Here is an 18,100-nt window from a genome sequence, read left to right as displayed (position 1 = left end):
TTAGTAAAGGGACTGAATAAAGCCAGATTTGGACTGACAGCCAGCCAACATGATGCTCACACTTCCTTCTGCTGCCTGAGGTGACTGTTTGTCTGTGGCGATGACTTACAAGCCATAGCAGCATCAGTCAATAGATCCTATCTGTCTGTCTCAGTCCTACCATAAAAGATGTTGATCGTGAGTATAGTTTATTTGTCTAAACCAGTGGTTGGCTTTGGTGTGCCTCTGCTAATCACTTCTGTTGAGGGCTGGAACCCTTTGAAATCTCATTGTAAACAAGATCTAAGATTAGAAAACAGACATTTGAATAAACTTAATATTCTTGTAATTCATGTTCTGATGTATACCAATGAGGAAATACAGCATTAGTCTTTCAGAAGCACACTTGACATGGTCTTTTCGCTTAGTAAAGTAACCCCTGCTTGGAAAAGTTTGTTTTTAGTAGATAAGATTATGGTTTACAGCTGGAGGAGCAAGGAGGAGAGCTAACCAGGTTATCACAAGCTGTCTAGCCCCTGCAATCTTGATTTAGAGACAAGTAAATGCAGTTTTACATGCAGTTTTACATGAAAGCAGAGCCTCTTTTGCCAGAAGCAGGCTGGGGGGTAAGGGCACCGTGGGCCAGGGCCTTGCTCAGCTGATGCTCTGCTCCCCGAGGAAGGGCTCTTTCAGCTTCCAGGGTTTAAAAATTAGGCATGTTTAAATCGCTAGATCCTCATCTGTGTGCCTGTGTGGGTGAATGCGTTGAGACAATGGCAATCCGGCCACCAGCTCCTGTCAATCTCTGCTGCTGAACCGCGGCCGCCGCTCCCGGGGCTGCGGGGATGAGCTGCAGCCGCTGCGCTCGGGAAGCCCAGAGCCTCCGGCATTGATGCTGCTGCTGTTGTTGTTGTTGCCTTCCAGGCCGACCCTGGGCACCGGCTCAGGGGGACCCCGCTCGGGGCCGCCTCCCTCCATTGCCGCGGTGCTGCGGGGGCGGGCCCAGCCGCTGTAGGCGGGCAGGGGCGGAGGGAAGCCGGGGCTGAGCGGAGCCGAGAGGCCGGTTAAAGCGGCCGCCGCAGCCGCCCGGCTCCCGCAGCTCCCGGCGGACGGCGCCGGCCGTCGCTGCGCGCCGCCGAGGCTCGCACGCCAATGAGGGCCCGGACTCCGGCCCTCGCTGCCTCAGGAGCCGCTCGCAGCCTCCCGTCCCGACCCCCTGCCCGCAGCCCGGCCGGGGCGGGCGGCCCGGACCCATGCGGCGGCTCCAGGAGAGGTTCAGGAGGTGAGGTCCCCCCTTCCCTCGGCTCCCCGCGTTCCCTGCACGGCCGGACGGGAGCTCCGGGGCTCGGGGTCGTGTGAGGGCTGGGCCGTGGGTACCCGAGCTCTCGTTCACACGCCCGGTACCGGAGCATCGCCGGTGCTGGGTGGGAAGAGCAGGGCCGCCCCAGCGCGGTGTGAATGGGGCTCTGCGCGGCTGCTCTTTGTTTATGATTTTTGTCTTTCTTCCCCCAGTTTAAATGGGTGAAGGTTCACGCATCCGGCCCTGTCACATCCCCGGCCCCGCCGCGCCGCCCGCCGAGCCCGACCTGTGGCTCCCGGGCAGGGCTGGGCATGGCAGGGCTGCCCCGGCCCGAGCGCACCCCTCCGCACAGCGCTGGAGCAATGCGCTCAGGTGTCACTCGGGGAGGGCTGAGGATGCTGCCGGTGCACGGGTCGGTTGGGTAGCAGTGCGAGCCGGGTGAACATGGATGTGTGTGGGCTGTAGGTACTGAGCTGCTCGAAGTCCAGGTGCAAGGCCGGTAACTGTTGAGCCTGGCTCCCGGTATGCTGTAGTCTGACCAGGTATGCTGCTGCAGGGCTGCCTTGCGCTCCTTTCACCAACTTGCTCACGAAACCGAAGCCGAAGTATTAAAAAGGAAATAAAATTGAAAGAGAGAAGGATGTGAATGTGGTCAGACCTGGTACTAGCCCACACCGAGGCTCCAGTGTTGGCTGATACCTTGGCCCTGAGCTCAGATGTGCTGCAGCACCTTGTGTGACTTGTGTTCTCCCTCCGCGCTCTTCACTTGACATTTTGCCTTCCATACTTACCAGAAGGCTGAAGAGTCTTTGGGGACGTCAGCGGGATGTGCAGACACTGTTTTCCATGACCTAATCTATGTATGATACCACAATTGTTAATGGATCTCAGAGTATTGCAGATTTCATTTTATCTTGAGTATCCTGCTGTAAGTACATGAACCTTTACGCAGCATGTGATTTCACTGATGTGTTCCAAATAAGTGGTCTGCTGCTGTGCGGATCTGAGTTATTTCTGTGACTCAGTTGGTCAGTGATAGCAAAGATTACGTGAACAGTTACAAACCACAACTAGAAGTCTTCTAATCCAGGAAGGAAGGTGCTAGTCCTGAGGAGTATGGCTCTATTTTTAACTGAATGGACTGAAGTTGTAAATAGCGAATAGCTGCCAATTTGGTCAAAGAAAGCAAGCTTTTCATAAACCTATTTGTTTCTTTTCCAGATCTTACCTAAATGGTCATCATGAAAATGTAGCACTGATCTATTTGACATGCTTGTGATTTTTTGGCTTTGTTTTTTCCTCTCTAAAACAAAGAGCCTGGGTAACATAAAAATCGCTTCAATAACTGAATATGTAACCCCATTTAATGTATGCTGCTGCTGCCGGTTTTGTGGCGTTATCACCACCTTGTTGCAGTTCCTCATATGCTGTTATTTGTGGTTTATTACATCTAAATGGCCTCTCCTGCTGCTGGAAAGCACAGGAAAAAGAGATACAAAAAGGGGTAATGTGTTTTTAAGCTGGTAAAAGGAAGTACGAGGCCTTTTTGAGCTGTACATAGGAAATGGACTTCCTGAAAAGTCTAGAAAATCCAGATCTTTGAGGCTATTATCACTGCTTGCTGCTTTTACCGACATGCTTAAAAGAATAACTAATTCAGCAGATGGGACTGAGGAATAAGGCAAGATCTGAAAGTGCTTTTCTCTTCTGCAGTTTGGGGTGTAAGCTGTGATACCAGACAAATTCCAGACACATATGTACAATAGATTTGGCATTTTGTCATATTTCTAAGCTAGTTTGCATGTAAAGACAAAGCATTAAGAAACCTTAGATTTCCCTCCTGCTTGCTGGAATCACTATGAAACATACAGCATCTGCTCCTTGGAAATTAATAGGAACTTGGAGATCAGAGGTCTCACAAAGAATGGATTGGTCCATATGTTTAACACTGTAAATATCTGATGTGTTTCAAGATCTACTTTCAAGTAGTATAAAGGGAGAGGTATGAGGTTTTTCTCTCAAATAGTCATATGCCTTTCTCAGTACCCCTTTTCCACTTACGCTGGGGATGTGCTCATCAGAGGTTGTTGCGTGCTGTGAAATTATGAAGCTTGGGCCTCCTTGGCCTCAAGTAGATCTTGAGCTTTAAGAGTGCATTTAAATTGTGACAATGATCTTGTAACTCGGTTCAGTGCAAAAGCATTCTGCACCCATGTTACTGGTCTGTTTGTTTGGAAATCTCATATTCTGATATTGCAGGAGTTAATAATTTATCCTTAGAGGTCTTGGATTGTAAGTATCTTAAATGGAGACATATTTCTATGTTCTTGTGATATAATGCTGCATATCCCCTGATTAAATCACTCTGGTTTTCACTGGAGCTCCTATTAAAGAATACATTAGAGATTTGTTAGAGAAAAGGCTTAAAGATGTTTCCTGTAAACTGTAGTCTAGTTCAATGGGACCTTCTCCTGCATTTGATAATAGACTTAATGGTTGTGTTATAGAGAGCCTTTATTTAAGAGTAAACAGCATCTGAAGGTTGTATACCAAGTTTCCACTTTTAGGAAGGCGAGATTATATTCCTCACAATTATCTTTTCCAGAAGAGGCAAAGTTGACCTGTCGAGAGGAAGGAAAACAATGTCTCTGTGTTGCAGCATTCATGTGGCAGAAAACAAAAAGCATCCATTGTTGGTGGTATGAGGTTTATTAATTTATTTATCTTTAAGAAAGAACAGAACAATTTTTGCCTCTAGACTGTAAGTCTGCAACCAAATTCTTCTGCCCTCATGTTGCAATATCATACATACAGGAGTATGTGCCTGACTTTTAACAGTATGTGTCAAAGTAATTGTGCCTGGGTTTAATGCTTACCTCAGTGTAGTATCACAAAGCAGCTACTTTCAAACTTCAGGTCTGTTTCTTAAGACATTAAACACCAACTGTCAAACTGGAAATGAAACAAATGCAAAAGAAGCATTGGCTGGAATTATTGCCCAGTTCAGCTACTTTTTAAATGACCCTTCCTCTGAAGTTGTTTCTGGTAACTTTTATAGATAGTATTATAAAAAGGCATGGGGAAAACAAAAACCCCTGGATTTCTGTTTTACTGAAAATGGTTGTGTGCAGTGATCTGAGCACGTGTGCTCCAGCATTTGCAGTCTGGGTCTTGTCGTTGATACCCTTCAGAAAGGACAGGTTCAGGTATGTCAATGTCTGTCAAAGTTAGGTACTGGGGTGTTGCGAGATCCTTTTCCTTAAGGCATAGGTAAAGTCTAACACTTTGCTGCCCAAACCAAACACAGTGCTGGTGTTGGTAGTGTAAGCATGTAGGTGAAGGGGATGGGTAAAGCATTGCTAAAGGTGCTGTTCTGCTAGAACTCTCTCTGCTGGAAGAAAAGCAAGTTTCAGCTGCTGTGAGAGTCCAGTCGAGCTTTCTGTCCAACAACCATTTGTTACTGTTGTTTCAAATAATCAGAACTGAAATATATAATAATTAAAAAGAAAAAAGGTTTGAAATGTTTTGCAAGGGTGAAGTCTTCTGAAGCCAGGTCCTTTTCTGTTTTCCAGCCTCAAGTTGCCACACAGGTGAATGACCCTTTTCATGATTCCTGTGCTGGCACAAAGAAAAGGGGAAAACCCCAACCGTAGATAGAGGAGAAAGAATAGCTTTGTTCATGTCTGTGTTCTGTTTTACTGCTAATAACACTGTCTTTAAATCAGTGAAGGTAAGAGGTCCCAATAATAAACGGACTTTTCTGAAGTGTTTGTTCATAATTCTATGTAAAATCTAACATTATCCCAGGCTCTGTTGTATCTTTTCTTCCAAATAAATACAAATGAAGTGTAAAAAATATCAGCTGTAGTCCTCTAGTGGATAATGGAAGGTCCCATCAGCAGGCTGCCTTCAAGCATTTATAGACTTTTAGATTATGATAATATCTTGTATAGAAATTTGGAACAAGAGAAATGATAAAGCTCATACTGAGGATAAGCTTATGCCTTTTATTATTTATTTATTACTATTTTTTACTTCTTGTGAGACTTCCAAAATACCACCATGGCCTTTGGAGAAACATAATAAAATTCCAGATGTCATCAGGGAAAGGTTTCCCATGGCTCTGGATTTATGGAGTGGGACAAGGGCAGCCTAATCCTGGTCACTCAAATGAGCCAACAGATGCTTTTACTTCACAGTGATTTCCTAACTTGGAAGCAGAGCTGGGTAACTGAATGTTCCATGTTTAGAGGATGCTGAGATGGGCTTCAGCAGCTGTTGAGGACCTGCATGCACTGGGTAACAAAATCAGTTTCCCATGTATACGAGTGCAATGTCATTATCCTCTTGAGAGCAAGGTGTCAGTGCCACTGACAAAGACTTGCCAGTTTTTAACCATATATTAACTCCCATGGAATTATTCACTTGCTGACAGCCATTTATACTCACAGCCTGTGAATGTAATACTGGTTTTCCTTACCCTTTGTATTAGTAACAGTTAAAGCTGATTTTTGAAATTGACATGATTTGTCAATTCATGGCCCTGTTGGTTTATAAATGCTGTTAAATTTTCATATATCAGTTTAGAAAAGAAAAGGTTTACAAACAAATCAGTCAAGAAAACCAAGTGTTTTTGTATCCCAGAAATCTGGAACTGCTTACTGAAACTATAAGATTCTGGTTGTTTTGGGGTTGGTTGTTTTTGTCCTGGTTTGATATTGGCCAATATTTTACAGGTGTCATAAAAATAGGACTGGATTTTACTTAAACCAGGAGGGACATGGGGGAAGGCCAAAGTTTGTCTAACAAGCTCTTTCTATACAACTATCTAGCAGAGCTGCTCTCAGTGCTGAGCACGCAGGCGTGTTCTCTATCTGTTGGGAAGCTGTTCCTGGCTTGTTTGATACCTGACTAATTGTCAGTGTATGGTTTTCTAATAGTCTGCAGTAAACTGGAATTTATTAGTGGAAGAGAATCGCTTTGGTATGATGGTAGGCTGTACTGGGATAACATACATGGTGCTGTAGGTGCAGTACATAGCTTTGATTTGGCTGTGTGGTTGTATATATGTGTGCTGTCTGATAGAGGTTTTTACGTGCAGATTTAAATTGTGTAGTCTCACGGAAACAAGTGTTTGTTTTTTGGGGATAGTTAAATGTGATGTTTATGTTGGCAAGTTCTTCCAAAGCTCTCTCAGGTTTCGTCATATTCCCTTTGGTTTGCATAGGCTGTGCTTGGTGTGATTGTTGGGAGAAAAAAGTAGTTTATGGTAAGCCTCTTGAAACTTTTCCTCTTTGGAGTTAACCATTAGAGTCTCCTTTCATCCCTGTGTAGCTTGGATCTTATTAGAAGCAGAAGATGACATTAGCCTCAAAGAAAAATGGAACCATCCAATGCTGCAAATGTGAATATTGCTTGCTGTAGGAATTGAAAAGTCAGTGTTCAAGTTGGTTTATTCCAAGGTGTTATACTGAAACACTGCTCTAGTTTCAGGAACCTCTTTAGAGAGTATTGTGGTTAACCCAGGACAAAGAGTAACCCTTGGCAGTTATAAAGTCCATATTTCACGAGTAATTTGAACCCATATTATGTAATTTAAATAGGTGATTCCTCAACCAAGCTGTCAGAAAAGGGGGGTCTGACTTCTGTATGCAAAGACTTGGTTAAAGATAATGATCCACTGTGACAGGCAGTCACAGAAATGTATTTAATGTGCGTTTCTGTTAAGAGATCTTACTGTCCTTATGATTTTTAACATGATTAGGTTGGAGGTATTCCTCCATGATACTCCAGAGATGGTTTATTAGCTTTCATAAAAATACCTCCTCTTCATTATTCAACAGGTTCATGAACCACCCAGCTCCAGCAAACAGCCGCTACAAACCCACTTGCTATGAGCATGCTGCGAACTGTTACACACATGCAGTAAGTACATTTCCTTTCTTTTTTAAACCAGCTGTTTTGGTAAATCGTTGTGGGTTTGGATGGCTAAATGCTTGCTTTTGCCTGGGTATATAAAAGTCCAGAAGCCATAATGCTAATTAGATGGCTGGTAATCACTCATCACTGTTCTGAATCTCTAGGAGCACCAGGTGCTTCATAGGACTCTTTTTCACCCAAGTAAGTTGCATGTCTTTAAGTAGATGTTTTTCCTCTGTCCCAGTCAATCGGTGGCTATGGTAAAGTGAACGTAGGCCTGTGCAAGTTAATCTTGCAAGGGAGATTTCCCAGTACTGTGCTGACATAATATTGTGCAAATCATGTTCTGCAACTGTAAAATTTATTCATGCTAGAGGTAGAATGCTTCCTAAGACTACCATGTGGATGTTAGCTGGAAGATCAGAAACAGCTTAGTTCTTATGCTTAATATCTATGAACTGCTTCTTTGAGAAAACTGCTGTTTTGAAAGAAGCACTAATAATGCTGACAGCCCTACTAAAAACCTTACTCTGCCGTTACCTTCATACTGTAAGGACCCATACTAGGTTTGAAATATGATATAGACAGAATAAGGAAATCAGTCATGTTGGTGTGTTCCCCCCATTTTTTATTTCTTTTGTAATTAGGAAGTTTAATTTGCTGTTTGGCACTTTGAACAAGACTTAAAAATGTGTTTGTTTGTTCTTCAAGATAGCATTTGCCCTTTTATAAAAGTACCTTGTGCTTCTCCTCAGCCCCTTGTTTAACTCCAAACATCTGAAGTATGTTTGACTTTGTCCTTAGTCTCTTATCTCCAGCGTGTCTGAGTGACCTACAGATAGGAATGCTCAAGGTAGTGTGCAGGACTCTTGAGTTCTAGAAAGAGCTCTATTCTTAAGGACCCTTTGTGTATAAATAACCGACATACAGCTCAGTGTTGCTGGTAAAAACAAGATCACCTTGGTTTACATATAGAAAAGGTAATTGAAGCTTAAGTGTTTGTAAGCCAAGGGTCTCATGTACAGCATTATGTAAATATATGCTTATTTGTCTAGGGAATGAAGCAACATTCTGTTAGTTAGCACAACTATGTAGTTTATCTCATAATCCTTGTACAAATCTTGTTTACTCTGGGCAAAAAGTTAGATTTCAAAATATCTGGCAGAAGTTGCTGAACTCCTTAGCAATTCCAGCCTTCATCTAGTTGGAGAATAGGCATGTCTTATTCCTGCCTGTCAGCAGTAGCTCGCAGCCAAGGTGTTCTATCAGTATTTTCTGGTATGCTCCAGTTGCTGGTGAAGCTGTCTAATTGCTTTCTGAACAGTCAAGCTACATGCTAAAACCTCCCATGAGCTGCTAATGCCTTGGGGATATGCAGTGTTGGCATACCCAATGGAAGAAGATAGTGTGGTATAAAAGAGGGATTGTTACTCCTTAAATACAGTTGTATGCCATAAATAACTTTTTAATCAAAATTTAAACCCTTGAAATAGGCGTCTGATCTGGGAAAGCACAGTGGATTATACAGAAAAGCTGTGGGGCATGCTTGCTTCACCTCCATGTTACAGATTGGTTTACTCAATGTTAGGCAGTCAAGTGGTCTTTGAGTCTTTGCCACTAGATTACAGCATGAGTTTTCCATTTGACATTGATGTATTTTTTACAGAACAGTTTGAATAATAATATGGAGAACTCCTGCTGAAGCTTTAGTCATGCTTCAGGAAGCAGACAACTTGCGTTTTATGTGTGGCTGGATCCTCAGTAGCTATCCTGTCTGGGTTTTGACTTAAAAAGATACAGTTTATGCAGCTGCTTAAAAACCAAAACCCCCAAAACCAACCGAACAAAATCTCCTGAACAGTAAATGGGGATACCTAACCTCATGCATATCTTTTTGGTACAATGCTTGAAAGATAATTTTGTGTAACATAGTGAAGGTATCTTCAAATTTCTAATTAGTAAGGCTGTTTAAAATGTCTTGACTTTTTTAGCTTTAAATGAAGCACTGACTTGTCTTTAGACATGAGGAGAGAGGAAGGGCAGCTAAGCAGGTGAATACAGAGACAGAAAAGGCTGCTTGCTGTGTTTAGAAGAACAGGAAGGAAACAGTGTATGAGAGAAGCAGGAGTTCTAAGAATTTGAGTTGTAAGGTAAGCTATGCCTAAGAGGAGGGATAGCTCTTTCACAGTGGAACTTTCTAGTATATGTAAGGTTTATCAGACAAAAGATATGTTCTGCTGTATTAAACCCTCAGAATTCAGGCACAGCTTGCTTTATACTGCTCTAAGTTTCTTCCAACTGCCTTGAAAGGAGGAACTACTCTTAACATAAGTTACAGTCTCTAAATTCCAGTCTTGGTTTGTGCAGTGCATGGAAAAAAGAAGGAAGAAATATAAATATTCCAAAAATGAGGCCTGGAGCACTTAGCAGGCCATTTGAGCATGGAAGAAGGGCTCATCAGGTTTCAGAAGGGCTCTTGTGTTGAAAAAGTCTCTGTTCTAGATGACTGATAGGAGCAGTTTCTCTGCTGTCTGTATATTGACCAACACTAGTAAGTGGTTTGTTTCCACTCTGCCATGCACATGTTCTGATCTGGGAAGTGAAAACTGGTGAGTAGGGAAACTTGACTTCAGGACTGCACTCCGGAGTGGGCAGCTTGAGATGGACACAGTCCTTCATGGCTCCTTCTGAGTGTCACATGTACTTTTGGCTGCCTTGTTGATCATTCCATTGTCTTTCTTTCTTTCCTTTCCAAGAGGAAGTGTGGGGAACATCTCTATGTTAGTGTTTCTCTCTCAATGAAAGGCACATGAGATTACAATAACTCCATTACAACAATGGCACCGTTGCAACAACAACACCATGCTTTGCAACAGTGGCTTGTGCATCGCAAGTTGTTGCTGACTACATGATGTGCACAGCCTGCGTATAAAGAAAGTAACATTCACGACAAAGTAGGTTTTATACAAAAGCACAATTTTAACAGATTTTTAAACCTCTCAGTGGGAGAGATTGCAGAAATACAGAAAGAATACAGTAAAATACAGACCAATGTACCAGTATCCTAAGCAACCGCAGATAGGTGGGAGATTTAGCACCTTTCATAATCTTTCTTTGTGCCTTAAGGCTTTTTGCAGTGGCTGCAATTGCACTCACATTCTATTAGTTCTGATTCTTTGATTGTACATCTCTCATTTTAAGGGACTGATTGCTTGCTTCTCCATTCTGAAGATCAAAATGCACTTCTTGCACTAGAGATTGATTTTTTTCGAATGAACATGGGAAAATCTGCCTTGTTTTGTTGATTAAAGTGGTACATTTATCTTGTAAGATGGATGTTAAATATAATGAAGTCCATTGTAGCATATGTTATGTGTTATGACGTTAGTATCTGAAGAGCCCTTTTCCAGTTGGCTGGAACAGCAGGGTATAATTTCTGGATTTTGTCTTTAATCTAGCTATTTTTAGTCATAAAAAGAGTAATAAAACATCTCTTGTTTAGTCTAACTGCTCTCATGATGCATATCGGGTACAGAGGGAAAAGTGGTTCCAAATAGAATGCTTAGAAAAAACAGTAAATCCTTCTTATGGTAGTATAGTGCTGTTCCCTGTGAGAAGACAAGGCAGAAAAGAGATTAATTTAGGTCTTAATTCACATACTTATTTGCAGCTGCATTCTTCATTCTGAAGATGCAAAGAATTGTTTGTTTAAGTCCTATAACTTGATATACAATAATTACTGGAAAGAGTGGTTGACATCAAAGACTGTTGGCTCATTTGAGCATTACACATCATAATTTAAGTTGTGAAATACTTACTTTGGTAGACTGGAAAAAGCTGGGATACCTGTGTAAGAAAGGGAAGTTGTCCTGTGTAATACCTGGTTTCCAAAGTGGCCTTCCTTTCTATAAAATGGTCTCAGTCACAGCTCCAGGCAAAATCTTTGAGCAGCTTATGCACAGGCTTTTAGTAGGGAATTAGTAAGGATTTGCTATTTTACTCAGTACTTGTGTTCATGATACTTGCAGGTGCATAATCTCTCTGAAACCTTTCAGTTAGTTTAGACAAAACTGGAATTTGCATTAGAAATTGGGAATGTATCTGATGAACATGGACACAGCCTGATGACACAGCTTAAAGAATCATGGCTAAACAGCTATTTCTGGAGCTCAGTATCCTCCTGTCTCCTGCAAAAACTAAATGAAATGACTGCCACAACTAATCAGTCCTTTGCTGTCTCAAGGGCTTCAGCCACTCTTTAAACTGTATGTCATATGTGGAAACCAGGAGTGACTAATCCCCTGAGGAGTGAAACACTTTAACCTTTCCTGAATCTGGGGGCTGTCCAGGATATGTAGATGGAAATTTATGGTTTGTGATAAATGAGAAGCCAGGCTGGCAGACTATTTTTGTCCTGAGAGTGCATGAGGTCAACTTCCATAGGCTCATTACAGAAACTCAGAAAGTGTTTTCACTCTGATCCAAGCGCTGTGGATAGAGAAATACCATCCTTTTCACTTCCATGACTCTACAGCTTTTGGTATAAATGTACTCAATTTCTCAAAAAGGAAGAAAATGGAATAATGAAGCTACAGTTCATATGCTTCAAAAGCCAGAAGTAAAAGCCACCTTGAGTTGTTTGGGGTTTTTGTACAACTCTGGATTAACCAACTACCCTGCAGCTGTGATCAGAACCTCAGTTTCTTCTAGTCCTTAAGCAGATGAAGGACAAAGACAGTGCAGGCTAGACCAGAACTCTGCCCTGTGAGCTATCAAACCTGTAATGCAAAGCAGAGCTGCAGATTCGTTTAAACGGGTTTTGTTCTAAGCATTATTGTTTAGCATGTGGGTCTTGGGTTTAACTATGAAGAATTTAACCTATGAAGGTTATTCGCAATTCAGCATCTTAAGATACACCATAGGGACCGGAAGGGAACTTGTGTGGTGTTTTTAACTTAGAAGGCTGACAAAGATATGGGAATATGGCTTGGCAGTGGAAGGAAACAGGTAGAAATGTCTGAGCCAGCAGGTTCTTCTCTTAAAATACCTGTTGGAAATGCCTTCCCCTCACCCACTTCTTCCTAGTTAGTTTTTTTCTGAATGAGGCAAAGGTACCTGATGCAATTTGCTCTGGAAAGGGGGTATTCTGTAAACATGTATGAAGCCTGAAGCCTACTTCTTAGGTATGTCATATGAGCATGCTAATTCCCTCATGATGTTAGAACAGTGGTTGCTTTGGAAGATCTGAATTAAAGCTGCTTGAGAGGGAGCTGGTAAGGAGAACAGAGTTGGATGCACTGCACTCAAAGAACATCTTTGTAGAATCTATTAATAAGTTTGCAGTTAGTTTATTTATGATATCTGAACCCCAAGTTCTGCACAGTCTTTACTTAATTTTCTTAACCTCATACTTCCAGATGATTTGTTTCTTCATTTGGGATTTATGTTCATTTTGGTCTGTCCCATGCTCTGCCTTTATGCACAAGAGGTGGTTTAGGATCAAGCCTAGAGTAAGGTCAAAACACAAAGCAGAATGTGAAAATAAATCCACCATTAAGATGCAGCAGATTCTTTTGTCTCATTTTTCATGGCTAGAGGAGCTAACCTAGCCTAATACCACATGAGGAGAAATTCATCACAAACGGGTATAACAGGAATGTCTGAGACATTGGTGAAGTCTTGATGCTTATTTGTCAACACTCAACTAAAGGAGAAACTTGCTCTGGTTCAGAGCACGTCACCGATTGTCAGATGTATACAGTCTTGCCAGGCACGCTGCAGTTGTCTCTGCCCTGCTGGTGCTGTACTGTGGGTGGTACTGTGCTGGCTGCCAGAAAAGACTGAACAGTGGCCTTTTGTTTCCTTAGTTCCTCATTGTTCCTGCGATTGTGGGCAGTGCCCTTCTCCACCGGCTTTCTGATGATCGATGGGAAAAGATAACAGCATGGATGTACGGTGTGGGGCTCTGTGCGCTCTTCATTGTCTCCACAGTATTCCATATCGTTTCCTGGAAAAAGAGTCACTTAAGGTATCACTGTACGATGTAGGAGGTGTTTTATGTTCATGTCCTGTGATGGGTTTTCCACTGTGTTGATGGGTTTAAAGAAGGCTGGAGTGGTACCATGTACTGAATCATGAAAAAACACCCTTGATTCTGTTGGAAGAAATAGTGAGCCAAGTTCTTGCACAAATGGACTTTAATATCTGCTGTTTTTCTAGGCCCTAGTGGCTCTTAATCCAGTATTTGGATGGGAAAAACATTATCTAAGTGCACAGTGAATATGATCCCACTGCAGAAATGAGAACACTGTCTGGGACTATGGCATGCTCAAATACTTTGAGGAACAGAGAGTTTGCCAAGAGAATTATAATACCATACACAGCTAACTGGCAGGGAGCCTCCTGGGGAGCAAGGCAGCAGCAGCACAACTAAGATGGGATTTTTTTTCATTATTACTTATATTTTTGGTCCCATTAAGATTCCTGTATAATTCTGGGCCATAAATTGGATTTAACTGGTGATCACAGAATAGTAACAGCTTCTACATTAGGCAGAGTTGATGTGCCAGCTTTTTGCCTTCTTGCCAGAGAGCAGGATGTATGTTGGGGCGGAGAAGAGAAATGGAGGAGTGTTCATCTCCTTGCATCTTCCACTTAGAGCCTCCTGTCAGCTGAGCAGTCCAACAAATGGTTTTAAGAGCTTATAGAGATGATGGCATTTTCCCTAAAGTAATTCCAAAGTGTGTCAGGGATATAATACAAAATTGTATGTGTGTGTGATATAATGCAAAAACCTTTCATAAATCTAACTTGGTGACTTGTTCTCTCTTACCAGGACAATGGAGCATTGCTTTCACATGTGTGACAGAATGATGATCTATGTCTTCATTGCAGCATCTTATGCACCATGGTAAGAAACCTGAAGCACAGCTTCAGAATTAAAGCTTTTTCCAATATAAACAGTTTATCGTTGTGCCTTTCCAAAATCTGGAGATATCTTCTTAGATACAGTTGACTACATTCTGTATTGCAAAATGCTACATAATGTAATCTCCTGGGATTTGCTGAACAGAAAGTAATTTATATTCCACATTCAAGCTTCCCTCACATCAATGCAAATGCACCTTCTTCCTCTCTGTATAGAATGTCAAAGTGTCTTCTCCCCCATCACGCCTATGTTATAGCTGCGAATATTATTTATTTTTATCGAGTCCTACTCCTCTTTTGTCAGTATAGTCCCTTTGTTCGTCACTTTTGTCTCTTGAAATCTTTGTACCTCCAGGTTAAATCTACGTGAACTTGGACCTCTGGCATCTCACATGCGTTGGTTTATCTGGCTGATGGCTGCTGGAGGAACCATTTATGTATTTCTCTACCATGAAAAGTAAGAATTAATATTTGCATTTAAGCTTAAACTGAAAGCTTAAAAATTGAAGGGTGGGGGCTTCTTGCTTTATGAGTGTTCTTACCCAGCCTTCCTGGTTTTGTTTTGAGGTAAGTCCTTGAGTTAAGATCTGAATTCTTGAGCTGCTTTCATTACTTGTCCTCAGGGAGCAAGACCCAACTTTTTTGGTTTGGAGATGAGCTATTGAGGTTCTTGTCATTGAGGTTGTCTCAATGTTTTATTCTCACTGTCACTTAATGCAATTGAATTCATCTGGGCAGTATTTAGAGAAGAAGGTACTGGCTGTAATTGTACAATGCACAGTTAAATACTAGCTTTATTTTTGGTTATCTATCTGCATAGAAAGTTTTTTAAATAGTTAAAGGGACCCATGCTAATAAAAAATGTATGTTCCTCCTCTTGTACACCTCCTTAAATGACTCAGTCCTTCCTTTTTAGGTATAAGATCGTTGAACTCTTTTTCTATCTAGCGATGGGATTTTCTCCTGCTCTGGTAGTGACATCCATGGTAAGGAATGTGACTATTAACATTACAAACACACAGACTTTCCTTTTATAACTAGCTTAAGTTCCATTGCAGGTCTCTTTTATCTGAAAAGATGTTCATTTTAGTCTGCCATAATTGTAAATCTTAGCTGCAGAAGAACCAAATCTAGTCAGTTGTATTTTGGGTTTATAGTTTACATTTCAGTTGAAATGCTACTTTGTTTTCTTCAATCTGGGCTGCAGGTTCTAGATAGAAAGAGTTTAGATTTCAAATTTCACTTCTGAAAGGATATTGGACATACAATTCAGTTACTTCATTTGAGTAAAAATGATACAGATGTGAAGTACCTTTTAGTATGCCAAAACCTTGCTGGGTGCTTCCCCCAACTCTCAGGAATTGCATTAAAGTTTCCCTTACACACAGTAATGTGGTTTTCTTTCTCTGTGTTTGACTGCTCTGGTAGTGAGCATGAAGCAAAACATCAAGCTTGCCATAATTCTCAAGCTACCCCACTATTACTTCTATAGTGTTGCTGGTATATTACATATTTCACAAAATGTAATCTAAATATACTTGTTTTCTCGCTTGTCCATCTGTCACATCCAAGATATTCTGAGCTACAACAGCCAGCCTTCTCTTGGGGGAGGAAATCACTTTGTATTTTGTATATGAAATACTCTTTCTTTCTCTATACCCTATGCCTAATCTTTCCTTGTCAATTGACAGAGCAACACCGATGGACTTCAGGAGGTTGCCTGGGGAGGCTTGATCTATTGTCTGGGTGTGGTGTTCTTCAAGAGCGATGGAGTCATCCCGTTTGCCCATGCCATCTGGCACATATTTGTGGCCACAGCAGCTGCTGTTCATTACTATGCCATTTGGAAGTACCTTTACAGAAGTCCTGCAGACATAATTCGTCACTTATGAGATATATATATACACACACATATATATATATAATAGTCTGCATTTGGCCTCTGTAACAGTATTATTTGACTTAAGGAATTCGGGGGCAGATTGGAAGATTGCACAGAAAAACTGCACTGACTTTGGTAGTTCTCTGAACACAGTTACTGTGAACTGTCTTGTGTGTCCTGCAATTGCCCATCAGATGGCAAGTGCTGTCAATAACCAAGATACTGTACTGCAGTACCAAGAGTCCATTCCATATTAGCAGAACTGGCTACCTGATGTTTACAAATAAATTTTGTATTCTAGTTTAATTTTACAATTTTTAACTATGTGGATTTTTCTAAATTAGTGATTCAAAAGGTGAAGTCAGTGCAAGAGTGAAAATGTAACTCTCTGGATTTGCAATTGGTTTCTATCACCTTTCCACTAATCATGTATTAAATATGAATCACGGACAGATAATCTCCCTTTACCACCCCTTCTCTTGGTATAATGTGACTTTTATAGAAACTTTCTGTGTTTTTGGTAAACTTTGAAATTACACTTCTTGAACTGAAACCACACAAGTGTCATCTATGCAGTTCCTCATGTTGCAAAATCTTGCAAGAAATGGTTACATTCCGCACGCTGTACTGACAAACAAACGTTGTACCTCTTCCATAGGTTGTATTATAGGTGTAATTGTAATAACCACTTTTACAAACTAAAATCTAAATGTGATTCTGCTGATTTTTAACATGATAGCATCCTGCGCATCTGTAGTACCACTTGAACAGCACTTTAATTTGGCTTTATTAGTGATGGAAATGAAGTGCTTCAAAAGGAATAGTTAATGTGATTTTTCTTCTCCAGATTCCCAGTCCCACACCACGCTGCCCAGCCAGGCAGCAGCTTGGATGAAAGCTGACTTAGGAAGGGTTGGCAAAATTAAGGAAGGTGGACAGCTAACAGCCAAACCCAGAGTCAGTCATTTCTCCAGGATAGATATACAGGTATTGGTGCTGTAATAGTAAGGCTTGGATTTTCAAAGGGATTTATATTGTTCAACAGAATCTATTCCCACCAGCTTCTGCTGGGGTTATTCTGTTGGGAGATTCTGGTCAGAGCAGCAGCTATAGAGCAATTGCTGACCACTTTGAGTCATGGTTACTGGTTCATCACAAGCACAGCCTTTCAGGGGGGAGAGCTCGAAGAACCTGATGCAATGTCACTTGTCATTCTGAGATGTTTCACAGAGCAAAACTGGTCATTAATTGTGTTGATGTCTTTCTGTACAGGAAAAGCAAATGTGGTAGCAAATCATGATTGTAGAACATGTGCATTAAATGACCAGCTGTAGAAGAGTCACTGTAATACTGGTTGTCCAATAATTGTATCCTGTCCCACTATATAATGAATGTCTTATATTAAGATTGACTTTATCCTTTTTCTAATTTACTCAGTTTTTCATGTCAGTATTTAAAACCAAACCAAAATGTGTTGCCTTTTTCAGATTTTGTTCTGGATATTGCCTGTCTGCAAACAATGAGTAGCAAGATAGGGATGTTTTTCAAGGTACCATTTAATACTGCACCTGGGTTTGCCAGTGGGTTGCATATTTTAGAGCACATACATTTGTATACAGAATTTACAAGAGGGACAAACTTTAAATTCAAGGCATTGAAGAGTTGCTGGATGGTGTTGGCAGGTGATAGGAGAAATTGCACCCCCACAGCAGACTAATTGACTGCCCCAAAAGAGAACTGATGGAACATCTGGGCAGGTGATTCCTAGTACAACACTCGCACATCTGGATGCCTCAGTTTTTTAACATTGTGTCTATTTTAATACTTTCCACTTTTTGTGAGTTCATCTATTTTGTTTAAATGCAGTACTGTTAAAACCACTAAAATCCATGTAAGGGATTTCTCTAGTCAGAAGTGAAACTATTGCTTGAATATGTTTGTTTTAAGTTAATTTTTCATGGCATTGCTTTTTTGGAGTATTTGAAATGGTTTTTAAAGATTTCAATTCGCCAAAAGTATTTTGAATTACTGTGTTCTAGTCAATACGATACTGAATGTACCAGACTAACAATAAACATTTTGTGCAATTTGGA

The 18,100-nt window shown here is 41.2% G+C and overlaps 1 protein-coding gene across 3 annotated transcripts in view; it reads left to right on the top strand.

The window, feature by feature from the left end:
- Positions 1-18,100, top strand: part of MMD (monocyte to macrophage differentiation associated) — a 40,780-nt gene extending 22,680 nt beyond the window's left edge. For 2 of the 3 annotated variants that reach the window (XM_034067669.1, XM_031046374.2), the window contains exons 2-7: positions 7,123-7,204; positions 13,066-13,226; positions 14,034-14,108; positions 14,481-14,582; positions 15,042-15,111; positions 15,817-18,100. In XM_034067669.1, coding sequence (XP_033923560.1) covers positions 7,123-7,204; positions 13,066-13,226; positions 14,034-14,108; positions 14,481-14,582; positions 15,042-15,111; positions 15,817-16,017 — 691 coding nt within the window. In that variant the 3' untranslated portion in view covers positions 16,018-18,100. Of the gene's footprint in view, positions 1-1,005; positions 1,262-7,122; positions 7,205-13,065; positions 13,227-14,033; positions 14,109-14,480; positions 14,583-15,041; positions 15,112-15,816 lie in introns of those variants that run through there. The other variant, XM_005146157.4, reaches the window with a different exon arrangement.

The sequence above is a fragment of the Melopsittacus undulatus genome, chromosome 11 (assembly GCF_012275295.1).
Source record: "Melopsittacus undulatus isolate bMelUnd1 chromosome 11, bMelUnd1.mat.Z, whole genome shotgun sequence".
NCBI classification, from domain to species: Eukaryota; Metazoa; Chordata; class Aves; order Psittaciformes; family Psittaculidae; genus Melopsittacus; species Melopsittacus undulatus.
This window is presented reverse-complemented; position numbering and strand designations above follow the sequence as displayed.